The 14,598-nt window shown below is 47.3% G+C and overlaps 1 protein-coding gene across 1 annotated transcript; it reads right to left on the minus strand.

The window, feature by feature from the left end:
- Positions 1–6,438: 6,438 nt before the first annotated feature.
- On the minus strand, positions 6,439–13,525 carry MICOS10 (mitochondrial contact site and cristae organizing system subunit 10). Its single transcript, XM_078857763.1, has 4 exons — positions 13,282–13,525; positions 10,677–10,724; positions 7,755–7,864; positions 6,439–7,136 (listed from the first exon to the last, which is right to left on the minus strand). The coding sequence occupies exons 1-4, from the start codon at positions 13,343–13,345 to the stop codon at positions 7,101–7,103; spliced, it is 258 nt and encodes an 85-aa protein (XP_078713889.1). The 5' UTR covers positions 13,346–13,525; the 3' UTR covers positions 6,439–7,100.
- Between the last annotated feature and the right edge of the window lie 1,073 nt (positions 13,526–14,598).

Below are 14,598 nucleotides of genomic sequence, written 5' to 3' on the forward strand. Positions count from 1 at the left end.
AGACCAACACAGGTTCCGATATTACCAACTCCCTACTTGAACTTCTAATTCCACCTGCCCCAGAATACCCATACTCCCTCCGTTCACTGCAACATAACATGGCTTCACGGGATGTAATGAGCGAACTTTCTGGGGGAGCATGTTAAAGACACACAGGGAGATAATGGTCATCAACTCCGCGGTGTCTATCAATATGCGGATGTTGATTCCCCCCACCGAACCCGCTACAACTGACGTTACCGCTGCGGCTGCCACTACTCTTCTGGCCAATTTACGCCACTGTGTGCCAGAAGTCTGCCACGGTTGCGATGGAAGATAGTCGAGATGAATGAGTGATTGAGGGGTATGCCCCGGTGGGTAGCTGCTGTTAATGTGGAGGAGCTGTCTGAGGGACCACGTCAGTGCAGCAACCATGAGCAATGTGGCCGGGGGTGGCCACAAGGTTGTAAGATGACATCACGCGGTCGACTGGTGGCTCCAGGGTGGTGAGGCACCCATCGACGCATCCTCTGGGTAGGCCCTCGTGACACCCCTCGTACGGCTGCCGTTATTTCTTCCGTCCCAGGCTCTGCTGCATTTTCAATCCGCCCGGGAGAGCTGCCGTGGCAAGAGGTTATATAGGTAAGAGAGGGGGGAGGAGGCAAGGGGGGAGAGAGAGAGGGGGTAGGGGGAGGGGGCGTGAACGTTAGGGGAAGAGGACGTGAGACTGGAGGGGGGGGGGGTGGACGGGGCTAGAAGTGGGAAGTTGGGGAAGAACAGATAGAGGACATGAGACTGGGGGCGGGGCTAGCAGTAAACTGGCAGGTAATGATGAAAACAACAAGCTAAGGCATTACCTGGTTGATAACATCCTTCCAATGATTGTTCAATTTGTATCCATCTTCTCGGTTGAAGTATTATCTATGTTTATATATCTGGATGGCCTCATGAACAAACCTTTGATAGTAGCCCGAAGGTGTGCAGGGTACCTTGGTCTCGGAAAAAACAATATTATGCGAGGCCACAGTGTTATAACAATGGTCAGCTACGGCAGATGTATTGGTTCTGCCGTGTTTAAGATCTGCCTTGTGTTCGCGAACACGGTCCGAGACATGTCGTTTCGTTTCCCCAATGTAACTGCTACCGCAAGTACAACTCAGCTTGTAGACTCCAGGGTATTGCATGTCAGGAATTACGTCCTTCACAGATAGGATTAGATCACGGATTTTGTGTACTGTATTGAATCGGACCTGGATCTTGTGTTTGTTCAAGATTTTGGAAAAAAAATTGGTAACACCTGCTATCTATGGTAAAGTAATGGTTTTGATTGGATTCTCATGCGGTCCGAGTACCCATTCATCTTGAGGGCTTGGTGTACGTGTTTCAGTTCACTGGCTAGGTGTGTTGGTCGGAGATGCAGTGGGCCCCGCCCACTCCCCCCCCAGCATCACGTCCTCTACCCCTAGCGCTCACGCGCCCCCCCTCGCCTCCTCCCCCCTCTCTTACCTATAAAACCTCTTGCCACGGCAGCTCTCCCGCCGACTTGAGCATTTTCTTGCTGTGGTTGTCCCACCTGATGAAGATCGCTTGTGTTGCGATCGAAACGTCGTGATTTGTTTTATTTTATTTATACCCACGTGACTTTACCGAAAGAACCAAAGATTACGGACCTTACCACTTTTGCAATGCATTTTGGTAAACAGTGCCACCTAGTGGCTAGTTGTTAAACTATTCATGTGCAGGGTGGTCCCAGATGCCTTGTGACAACCCATTCTCGAAATCTCTAAAACGTAAGCTTTTGTAAGTAAGATTTATTTCAACAGAAATGAATATGGAAAGGGAAAAAATGTTAGGGATAAATTAATTTGTGGGGTCACAAGACATCTGGACCATCCTGTAGACTGCCAGTGAAATATAAATGGTTGAATCAACGGACTACAACTCGACATTTCTTTAGGCCAGGGTTTCCCAAACTCCACTCCTCGCGACCCATCGAGCTACGTCTGTTTACCAATTTACTCCACACGCAGCACAAACCCGATGATTGTTAAACACGCCCCACGTGACGCGCTAACAAAGTAACACTGCCTGCGTCACGTGCAGCACGTGTACCCACACAGTCGTGGAACACGTCGACACACGTGCACGCGGGACGTCTTTAACAACAATCTGGTGCGTGGAATGAGTCAATTTGGGAAACCTTTCCTTCAGGCATTAATCTGATTTTTTAAAAAGTGTTTATTCATGTCGTCCCTGTGCAAGTGTAATCTTTTTCGATAGGTATCTTAATTTCATGGCCTTGTCTATAACATGTATGTTGAACGTCTTCGCACCGTACGTAGCCAACCGCACTAACCGCAGGTGCTGAACCTGTGCTAAGGCTCTTGCTTATAGAGTGGCCACCCAGGTTAAAAAGCAGCAGTGCAGAGCGTTTCTGACAACATAACTCTACAACTTCTACCCAGGCTTTACAGATGTGCCATTAACCTGCGCTTGTAATGGCTAACACACACACACATGCCACAATGCATAGCAAATCGCAACAAATTACAGGGTTATTGCTGAAGATTAATTATTTTATCAGCGGGTACTAGAGTTTTACATTCAACCTGGGCCACCATTTGCCATGTCTCAAATAGGCCACGATTAAAGCATTGCCTCATCAATATCGCACGATGGCTGCGAGAAGGATCACTTTGCAAACGTCTGCAGTTGTGTCTCATCGCTGAGAGCTTCGTGTCAAGGTTCTCAAACACTTCATAGAGCAGCTGGCGTGAGTTAATTGCGACTACAACGGAAGATGAACTCGACGATCTGTTGCCATCTTGGGATTTCCTGGTCAACAAGTCAAATTGTAATTGTGAGCTAATAAATTTACAAATGAAATGACTATTCTGTTCGAGTGACGGTCTTCAGAGTCTAGGTGGGTCTTTAATTACCCTTCGTGTTCATAAGCAGAGGTCTTCTCAGTATGCAAATCATCGCATGCAATCATGTTTATCATCTGTGGACTCTTCAGTTTTCCACGGAAAAAGTGGGTTCCTTCTAGGCCAGGGTTCTTTAACTGGAAGCCCAAGAGCCACATGTGACCCGTGAAGGTTTTTTTTTTAAATAATGGCCCATACAGATACAGATGAGTGAGAGAGATGAGCAAGGGGTGCATATAAGCGAGCCCAAGATAAAAGAGACCTCTTATCTAATTTCACAAAACTGTTGTCTATAGCACTCTCAAACGGAACCTGTCTTTATAGATGAGCTGTAAATAAGATCAACATTAGTGAGATGAAAGCAAGATAAATAAGGGGGCGATGAGAGCTGAATGCAAGAGGCACAGATTAGCAGTCAAGTGTACAGATGTTGTGAAGGCGCAATGCGATGTGACTGCATGTTTGTCCATGCGATGTAAGATCTTAGGTGGCCTACCAGCACATTACGGTAAATGTGTTCTGACCTGCTAGAATGTATCGTTGAAGAGCCCTGCTATAGACCTCATGATATTTAAACGTAGAGGGGCGCGTTGTGAAGAAGTGCATTCAGGACGAATCCAAAGGGAACCTGTCTTTACAGTTGCGGCTCCACCTATAACTCAACACAGGTAGGGACAGGCCAGCTTCGTTGCACTTTTAAATTACATTTTAAATCAATCTGTGTTTTCCTAAGTCCTGTGTCAATACACTTGGCATGATTATAAGTACAATAAGTTACGTAACGTATGGAGGTTAAGGGACTCGTTTGGGAAGTGGCATCACGTGGTCGGCTTTGGACCCTGGTGCAAGGAATTAAATGGGGCCCCCTGTTCAATTTCGCCCCCCAACCCATCAACTACCCCCCCACCTTCATAGTTTGGCACCTGGGCTCCTCTGGCTAGTGTGTCCTGGTGCAGTTGCACCGCCTGCACACTTTGATATATCCGGTACTGCCCGCTGTGGCTGCCGGGATTTTTGCTTTTAGATGAAAAGGAACATGAGCTTCATCCTTTAAAATATAGCTTTTAAAAATAATAAAGGCACCATGCACTGCTATCAAAGACATCTCAATATTAACAGTATTCAAATTAACATAAAATTCAAGGCATGTACGAAAACGTGTGCAATTATTCTACAAACCACTCATTAAAAAAAAATTGACAAACACGTGTGTGTGTATTTGTCCTCAAAAGCCACTCGGATTTTTCATTTTCAGTTTTACAACTTTTAATCCAAATATAAGGCAGTCTTTAGCCTCATTTTTGTACAACAAATTGTATATGTTGTCGATGGCATTTTGGAAAGTACAAACAAAAATATCAAATGCCTGTTGACGGCATTTAAATCATGTGCGGCACCACTAAGACATTCATTTGGCGTCCGCTTTGAGGCAGGGACCTCTACATAGCTGGACAGAGTCGTGAGGTCATCCTTGTCGCCGACCAAGAAGAAGACTGTGTATTTACCCGAGTCTACCAGGAAACGGTTGGGGTGCTGTGGCACAGCCTGTTTGCCACGTGGCCACCCTGTCCTTGTCTGGACGCCCTGCCTCAAGAGATGTCTTCTCGGCATCTCAACGACCAGGAGCTTGCTCTCTCGGCTACCTTGTCGAGCCAGTCCCGCTCAATGCAGTTTACACCGAGTCCGCGCCGGGAGCATGATTATTTGGAATGTAAAAGTTTCAATTCCTTTACCGAGTTGTGACCGAGTGAGACGGGAGACACAGAGCCACACAGAGAGTCCCAGGGAGATACCAAACGCCACAGGAAGACACAGAGACAAACATGGACACAAGGAGACAGGGTGCCAGTGGTCCTGGTAACAGTAATACACGAGTCATAGAGGCCAGTGGCTCTGTGAGCCCCCAGGATTTGAAGTCCAACCCGAGTTATCTTGTGATCGTGATCTGGAATCCCAGTGTGAAAATGAACCAGAGAAACACGGTTAGAAGTTTAACGCTGCTTAAGCTTGCAACCATAATCTAGTGCAGTGGTTCTTCGTTGCAGCCATGCATCCTTTTGGTTTCTCAATCGTAGAAAAATGTATTGTTAATAAATACATGTTTGATGAAACAAAGTAGTACTTACGTGCCTGTGCTTAAATTGTTTTGATGATTTACCTTCCAAAAAAAATGTGGCCACGTCTCGCACCCCAACCAAGAAAGAACCACTGATCTAGTGGGACAGGAAGCAGGGAATCGCAGGCATTATTACAAAGCGGCGTATCGCTTCGACCCAGTTGGGACTGGGGACTGGGACGCCCAGGTATGTAAATGCAGAGCAACCTTTCACTTGCTAACATTTTAGCATAACAGCATACCCTAGAGGCTGGTAATATCAGGTTGACAGGCGCTTTGCCACTGCGTGCTCCCGGTGGCTTTCAGTCATGTGTCCAGGTCCCAACGCGGCGATTCACCTTAGGCAGCGATCGTATTGGCGCGTGCTGCCCTGGTCCCTGGCTCAACCCTCTACCGACCCTCATGTGCCGACAACAACACGACTCACCTTGGCAGAGTCCATCTACCTTTGCTTCCACACATCTATGACCTGCTCCTGTGCGGAGTTCACGGCAATCGTGCACCCAGGCCGTTTCTGCATGAGCAATGCCCTTGTACTCACGACCTGTACTCCTTGGCAACTCGTGTTCTCTCCAGAGCAAGGACCCAAGACTGGAACTCTGTGGACTGGCGTGGCAGGTGCATACAAATATCCACGTTGCCATAGTGCACCTTGCAATTAAGGATTAGGAATTCGCAACTGACACTTAACAAATTTAGCCGTGGCTTTTGGTATTAACGAGATGTTATTTGTAGCCAATATTAGTCTCCGTATTTCATCCTGGGTGAGTGCCAGAAAGACTGTGTGAGTGGATAAGGTGGAAGAGGGTTAGACTTACACCTCAATCTTAATCACAACTATTAAGTATGCAGCATTGCACTGAAACTACTTTCATATCCTGAAAGGTTACATTGGTAATAAACCTCAGTAAAGTTGGGGTGTCGCGGTGGCGAAACATTAAGTTCCACGCCTGGTATACGGGAGGTTGTGGGTTTGATCCCAACCCTGACGCCTGTATATTTGGAGTTTGCATGTTCTCCCCGTGGTTGCGTGGAATTTTCTCCAGGACCCTCCAGTCTTTCCCTCCAAATTTATAAACATGTGTTTCAAGGCCGTAGCCATGAAGTCAATATTGGGGGGAACCAAATCTTCCAGGGGGTCTGGGAGTCCCAACCCATAAAAATATCTAAATTTGAAAACTAATTTCCTGCCTAAAATATTAAAAAATTCACTAACACATGGGATGGACTTTTTTTTTACAATAATGTCTAATAGTGTATTGTATTACATTGCTCTGTTTTCACTTTTTAACCATTTCTTGTTTCATTGTATGTAATGTTTGAGATTAGGGATTAATAAAGTACAACCATAACCACAATCATATAAACAGCAATCTATGCATTGATTTATATGAAGACAAGTCCAGATATTGTGGCCAAGGTTTAGCAAATTTTTATTTGCATAGCATAGCAATTGTTATTTTTACATTTTTATAGCAATATATTGGGGGGACATTTTGAGCATATTTGAATATTGGGGGGCGGGGATATGTCCCCCGCGGTGGGATATGTCCCCCCCCCCCCATATATATTATAATTATGGCCTTTATGTGTTTAGAGTCTTTGGCTGCTATAAATTTGCACATGAGAAGCTTCGTTGGGAAATCATTTGTGGCCAAGTCGCTTCTGAAAAAGAGCTTATTAACAACTCAGTGGACCTCACCTGGTTAAAAAATGTTTAGTTTTTAAATTACTGAGAAAACATGTATTTTTTTCTTTAGAGCATTCATAACAGAACACGAAGGATCACCGTCATCACCAAATAACTTAAACGTCTGGGGCTAACCGTGACACGGCAGCAAGCATCCACAACACATACTAGTAAGAGTAGATACAATATACAATAAAGAGCCAATATATCTTTATTTAAACCAGATCACCAGACATCCCTCGGAGGCACACGTGCGTGTACAAACGCACACAATCCCGTGCCGATGACAGCAAGAACAAGCGTGTTCACACCCATGTGGGCGTGCGAGTATGTGTACACGCTCGTGTGCGAGTATGCATAAGTTGTTTCATATTTAAAGCAAAGGTCGTTATTCAGTGACTGTCGCGGCACTGCTGGCATCGTCCTGAAGAGACAAAATCAACATCACCGATTAAACACAAAAATCATTACTTATCGAACAAAATCCATCACTGATTTATGATTTTACTTTCTTATGCTTGTTTACCCACGAAATCCTCGCTTAGTCTCGTGATTTTTCACAAGGGTTCTGCTATGCTTTGCATAGGCTTGTGTGTACTCATGTGCCCGTGTGCGCATCTATTTGTGCGGCCATGTGTGTGTCTACTCATGGACTTGCCAGCGACAGAAACCAGTGGAGTCTCAAGATTTTCCTCTGTGGAATAGGGATTGTGAAAGGTGTGACAGCAACAAAGGATGGAAGAAGAGCAATGTTCACAACAACGAGCAAAGTGCAAGGTGGTTAAAAAAGCAAGTTGGCAAAATGAAAAGAATAGGTGGTATGCATCTGTTAAGCCATAACACCTAGGTCTGCCTAGGTGTTATGGGTTAACACCTCGGCAGGCCAGCGAGCCTTTGACACTTCATGTGGAATAAAAAGTACGTGGTGACATCATCACCACGTATTGGCGAAGGGCAGTTGTTGCTGTAACTGTGTCTACGAATGTTACTATCTATGCGCCTACTCATGTGCCTGTGTATATGCGTGTGTCTATGCCCATACCTGCACGTATGCCCCATGCACGAGGTATGGTTTCTGAAAGTCGCGCTGGCAGTTGGAGTACGCCATGCCAAACCCAGACCCCGCCCCAAACACCACTGGCCATGCCCGCCCTGTAAACATAAACACATGTAAGTACATTTACAAAGACAAAGATCCCCAAAAACAGGCTTTTACAGACTGTTCGGGCAAATGCTGTTCATGAGCATACAGTCATACCTCAGTATACGACCACTTTGGAATACGTCGAATTTTGTATACGTTATGTTTTGACGAGAAACAAGTAAACCCGTAAAAACAAAGTTTTTCACTATAAATCCTTTATATGCGTGGCGGCTAGAGTCCTCTCATCCTCTGGCTTGAGATGGCTGCCACCTATGGGTCAGATGATTGTCTGCCACCATTAAGCAATTGGTAATTAAATATTTAATTTGTTTTCCCTAAACAGTGTAAAATTTTTGATTTTTTTTTTCACGAAAATTAATTGTCACACAACGATTCTGTGTGGAAAATGTCAGCTCGATTGGATCACGAGAAGTGGGTTAAAAAACGAGTGAAAGATTTGCACGGTCCTAAGCAAGCAAGCGAACTTAATATAAAGGATTAAAAAATATATTCGCCTGTGGAGGACGCGGGGATCGATCCCGCGACCTTTGGCATGGGAAGCGAGGGCGCTACCAACTGCGCTACTCCGCCACGGCCTGTGGAGGGGTTACGCTCTGGGCTCTTACACTCTGACGTTCAGCCAAAGCCATGATTGAGTTCTATTTGAATATATGTAAAATCAAATTTTTTTGCCTAAAAAGTGTAAAATTTTGGGAATTTTTTTTCACGAACAATAATTGTCTGGCACAACGAGTCTGTGTGGAAAATGTCAGCTCGATTGGATCACGGGAAGTGGGTTAAAAAACGACTGAAAGATTTGCACGGTCCTAAGCAAGCAAGCACGCAAGCAAGCAAGCACGCAAGCAAGCAAGCGAACTTAATATAAAGGATTTAAAAATGTCTTGGGATACGACGTCTTGCTTGGGATACGACGCGCTTGCTAGAACTTGTATGGGTCGGGACAAGTCACTGCGTACCCGCGTCTACCCTGTTCACGCCTCCTCCCCTTCCTCACCACCATCCTCGTAGGCTATCAACTCCTCTCAGCAAGGTAAAGTGATGTTACATTTTATTTTTATTTCAATTTATTTTTATTTATTTATGCATTCATTTTAATTTATGTATGCATTATAGTAATACGTAGTGTCTAAAGTATTTTATACAACCCCATTAATGTATAATATGCCATATAAAATATCATTTCTTATACTCTGGAATGGATTATTTCCTTTCCCTTTATTTCTTATGGGAAAAATTCGTTTGGTATACGTCATTTTCGGTATAAGTCCTACCTTCTGGAACGAATTAACGACGTATACCGAGGTACCACTGTATATTAAAGTCGACAAGTACATGAGAAGGTTGGTGGCCAAAGCCACGCCCGGCTGTCTTTGTCTCCAGGTATTCACTTAAGGGTGAGTCGACCTCCGAGAGGCCCAGGACCAGTTCCGATAATTGTCACTGGCGTTGGCCGTGAGCAAGAATTTGAACTCGGGTCGCCGGGTTCATAGCACAGCACGCTAACTGCTACACTACCGCATAATAAATACACATACTAAAGAACCATTTTGCCTCTTGGGACTGTTTGGACAAATGCTGTTCGTTAGCATCTATGAAAGCCAGCATGACACAAGATATTCTGTTGTGGCCATGTCCATGCTTAGCAGCATTTCATGTCCGTTGTTAATGTGCACAAACCACAACAGGTTCTCATTTAAGGCTAGGTTAAGCTTGCGGAGACCCAGGACTGCTTTAGATATCACTTGGCAGTTATTAGCCATAAACTCAGAAAGCCAAATTTGTCACACAGCGTGTTTTCCACTGTGTCTTCACTCCTCATGGCCTTAATATTGACTTATTAATCAGTTGACGATGGGTCATGAGCTCTGCGCGTAGGCCTCGGCAAGGTAAGGTAAAAGTTAAGATGTAAAAAAAACAAGCCTACCTTTACCTTACCTTTTACCTTACCACAATACAATCACTCTACCCTACCTTTTACCCTTTAGCAGGTAAGGTAAAAGGTAAAAAGCAACGAGCCTACCTTTACCCTTACCCCATACAAATTACAGGGTAATTACTGGGGTACTACTACACATGAAAAATGTTTATAACGGTAAATGCTAGGTAGAGCGCTTTATTCATATAGAATACTCTCGATTCCAATTTTACACACTTTATTTGAACTCACTCTGTCTGTTGTTGTTGTCGTTGTTGTATCCTCAAATCTTGTAACTCAATTTTAACCCACTTCCCAATATGGTATAGACTGCAAACTTGATATACTTAGGTCATACTGATGACAACACTATGTTCTATCATAAAAAATATATATTTTTAAACATTCTTTTTTATATGTTATGTTTCGGCTTGGGTCTAATTGTCCACGGTCAACTGACGTTGGCTGTAATTGGCCACGGTCCCTTATGTTATGGCAAGCTTCGGGGCCACTTCCTGGAGTCGTGGAGTTCTGCCATTACTCGTACATTTCATTAAAGCGTGTTTGTAAAAAAGTTTTTTTTTTAATATTACTTATTAAATGGAGGCCACGGACTGTGCCACGGAGCTTTTAGCGGTGAACAAGGTACCACATTTACCGGGTAATACTTCGAGCTACCTTTACCCTACCCTTTACCTTACCCCTTGGCATGTCGACACCTTTACCCTTTTACCCGGTAAAAAGGGTAAATTACCTTACCTTGCCGAGGCCTAGCTGTGCGTGATAGGTGATGTTGGGTAGTGATGACTGATGTTGGATGACAATGGGTGATCTTGTATGGTGATGTGTTATGGTCGATGTTGGGTGTGCTGATGTGTACTCACTCTTGAAGAAGATGACTGAAAACACAAGTCCCACAGCAAGACCTGCACCTGTGGATCAGAGTCGAAGATGGTGTCAGTACTCACACCACAGACATTCATCCATCAATAAAACTACTATCAAGACTGCCAATACGAGCATTATCCAACATTAATAACATGAACGCAACCACCAATTGTCAAAAACACAAACACTGATCATCTACCATCAACAATAATAGCTGCCAATCGCTATTAAGTGGCAGTGATGTTACCACAGAGCTTGTCACAGACTAATTGCATTTTAAGGCCGTAAGTGTTGAAGTCTCAAAGGCATGAAGCCACAGGGCAGACACAGGTTATGGGTGACATGACCGAGATGCACTATTTGCGCTCCTATGCCACCTAGCTGTATTTTAGTCACCTGGCGCTCTGTTCATTGTTGTGAGCGTCACTCATCCTCCCCTGCATTTTAAACCATAAACATAACCACCAACAAAATCCATCAGCACGACTGCTATGCCATCATCGCAAGCACTAATACCTACCACAACCATCAACACAACTATCATCGACACCAACCATCACAACACTCACAGCAATCAACATCACCACCATTACTCACCACTTACTGCCATCATCCATACGACCACCACAATCACAACAATCGTCATAACCACCATCACCGCAACCGTTATCACCACAACCATCACCACCACCAACAATGCTCAACACATTCTCAATGCCCAGTGTATGCAGCGCACATGATGGTGCGTAGTGACCTGCAGCAGTCACGGAATGGGCACTACCCGTGACTGCGCACTATAAAGACCGGCACGGCACACGAGGGGTGTGGGTAGCCAGAACCACGGCCGACCGCCTTTGTCTCCCCAGTGGCGATGTTTACACACCGCACCAGGTACACACTTGAGGCTGAGTCGACCTAGGGGAGGAGACACAGGAACCGATTCAGATAATCGTCACCGGTTTTGGTGGCCGTGAGCGGGAATCGAACTCGGGACGCCGGGTTCGTAGCGCGTGCACAGCACGCTGTCACGTACAGTGCGCACTGTAAGCCGGGGGGCGGGGCTGCCGCGTACAGTGCGGGGGGGGACTGGGGCGTAGCTGTGGGGGGGGGCTGCGGCGTAGTGTTGGGGGGGGGGGGTTGGGGGGTGGCTGGGGGGGGGGGTGTGGCGTAGTGTTGGAGGGGGGGGTGGTGGGGGGCTGGGGGGGGTTGGAGGGTGGCTGGGGGGGGGTGTGGCGTAGTGTTGGAGGGGGGGTGGTGGGGGGCTGGGGGGGGTTGGAGGGTGGCTGGGGGGGGGGTTGTGGCGTAGTGTTGGGGGGGGGGGCTGCGGCGTAGTGTTGGGGGGGGGCTGGGGGGGAGGCTGCGGCGTACAGTGCTGGGGGGGGGGGGGGGGCTGGGGCGTACAGTGCGTTACGTGCAGTAGCCCGACTCGGGGGCACATTGAGCAGCGTACAGTGGCCCACGTACAGTGACCACGTACAGTGGCCCCCGTGGAACCCAACGAGTTCAAAATCACCCACCGTGCGCACAGTGCGGCTCGCAATGGCCAACTCGAGACTCGCGTTGACCTTGAGCGCAGAGGCCGCGCGCAGACGAGTTTCACCTCCACAGCGACAGCGGTTTCATCACCACAACAACCACCATCACCACCACCATCACCACAACCACCACCATAACCACCACAACAACCACCATCACAACAACAACCACCACAACCATCACCACCACCATCACCACAACAACCACCACAACCATCACCACAACCATCACCACAACCACCACCATCACCACTATCATCACCACCACCACAATCACCACCCCCATCCTCCTCAATGACAGCCCCGCCAAAGTGTCGACTTGTTTTTGGCGGGCGAATGGCATCCAAAAAAAAGTGCATCGCCAGTTCGCGTGCGTTGTGAACTTAAAATACCGAACACGGAAAAACCCATAAACATACATGACAACCACCTTAGCTGTGCCCCTACCTTATTACAGACCTTACTGGTCACCCAGTGCCCCCTATAGACATCAACGTTCATCCTACAAAGGCCCATCGCAAGGGAGAAACACAAACAAATCGACTTTTTATCATTGTTGGCCAGGATTGAAACGGCTGTAACGCCGTATGGACCCTGAAAACGCAAATCCCCCCGTATAAGAATACGGGGGTTGGACACGGTATGCACCGACAGCATTTAAACATCACTGCCAGGCCGATGGCGCGCATCTTAAAGCAGTGAAAAGGTTTCAAGACGTCGTTAGGTGCAACGGCAGTGCGATGTTGGGCCACGGCAAAGTGATTGTGGGCCATGGCAGATCTATTGTGGGCCACGGCAGCGATTGTGGGCCACGGCAGATCGATTGTGGGCCACGGAGGAGCGATTGTGGGCCACGGAGGAGCGATTGTTGGGCCACGCGCAACCCAAACCACTCATCTCTGCGCTCCTGTCACAGCAAAAACACGACACCAAACTCATCTCTCTCTCGTGAAGGAAGCCCCCGTCGGCCGTGGCCAGCAGACATCGACGTTGCTGCCATGCACCAGAATTAGCGTCGTGCAAGCGCACAAATGAGCCAAGCGAAAAGAAAAAAATCCTCTCTCACCGAATTTCACGGTGGCGTCCGACAGACATCTGTCCCACTTGCGGCCGTGTTCGTGCTCGGACATTGCCGTTGTTTGCTGTTGCTGCTGCTGGGGGGAAGAGAGGAAGACGATCAGGGAGACGATGGGAAGGGGAAGAGATGAGGGGAGACAAAGAGGGGACGAGTCGCCCGCTTGGGGGTCACCAAACTCCAGTCCGACCGCGTCCTCTCCCCAACGCGAACTCACCAGAGGTGGCAGAATCGCCTTCTCGTCGATTCCACAACTGCGAAAGATTTTGTTGAAGAATCGTAATCGATGTCGTTCCAATCACTTGTAGCGAAGCGGGCTTCGTGTTCTCCGGACCGCGATCCGATCCGATTCGATCCGATTCCGCGGTGCTACGTGCGGTAAGAATCGCGTACAAGGGGTAACGTTTCGATTAACGCGGGATTGTCGATTCCTAATGGGGTTTAAAATTTTCTTCAGCTGTTGGGGATATATTGCCATGTGCTGTGATGGGTCATTGCCCGAAACGTCTACTATTATAGATAGTTTCCTTTCAAGGTCGCACACAGTGTTAGTGACGAATGTGTTGATGGTTTTTAATATATATTTAATGTAATTTATTGTTATATACCGAATGATTGTTACTGGGGTGTCACGGTGGCAAGATGTTACCTCCCTCGCCTGGTATACAGGAGGTCGTAGGTTCGATCCTATAGCCGTCAACCCACACGGTTTACCCCATATTCTTGAACAGAGAAACTGAGTGTTCAGTTCCATACGGCGTACAGCCGTTTCAGTACGGGGCGAAAACATATTGTCTATTTGTTTGTGTTTCTGCCTTGTGATGGGACTTTGTAGGGCGAACGTTGAGATTGATAGGGGCACGGGGTGGCCAATGAGGTCTGAATTGGTCTGTAATACTGGTAGGAACCCACTGGTTCCACAAGCCCACAGGGGATTATTGTGTCCGTCCGTCCGTCGAGGAGGGAGGGGCTGGGTGGGGAGGGTGGGTGGGGAGGGGCTGGGTGGGGAGAGTGGGGAGGGGCTGGGTGGGGAGGGGCTGGGTGGGGAGAGTGGGGAGGGGCTGGGTGGGGAGGGGCTGAGTGGGGAGGGGCTGGGTGGGGAGGGTGGGGCTGGGCGGGGAGGGGCTGGACTCAATCCACTGCTGGGTGAGGGACGATACGGGTCGTAGAGGTTGATTCACCATACTTCACCACGCTGGTCAGTGCGTGGTTGCAGGTGGAGAGCATAGAGTCCTTAATCCATGCAGTACCATGGAAGCTGTTGCACTGCCCTCTGCTGACAAAACGTAAAACTTTTGATAAGTGTTC

The sequence above is a fragment of the Lampetra fluviatilis genome, chromosome 6, assembly GCF_964198595.1.
Source record: "Lampetra fluviatilis chromosome 6, kcLamFluv1.1, whole genome shotgun sequence".
Classification (NCBI taxonomy): domain Eukaryota; kingdom Metazoa; phylum Chordata; class Hyperoartia; order Petromyzontiformes; family Petromyzontidae; genus Lampetra; species Lampetra fluviatilis.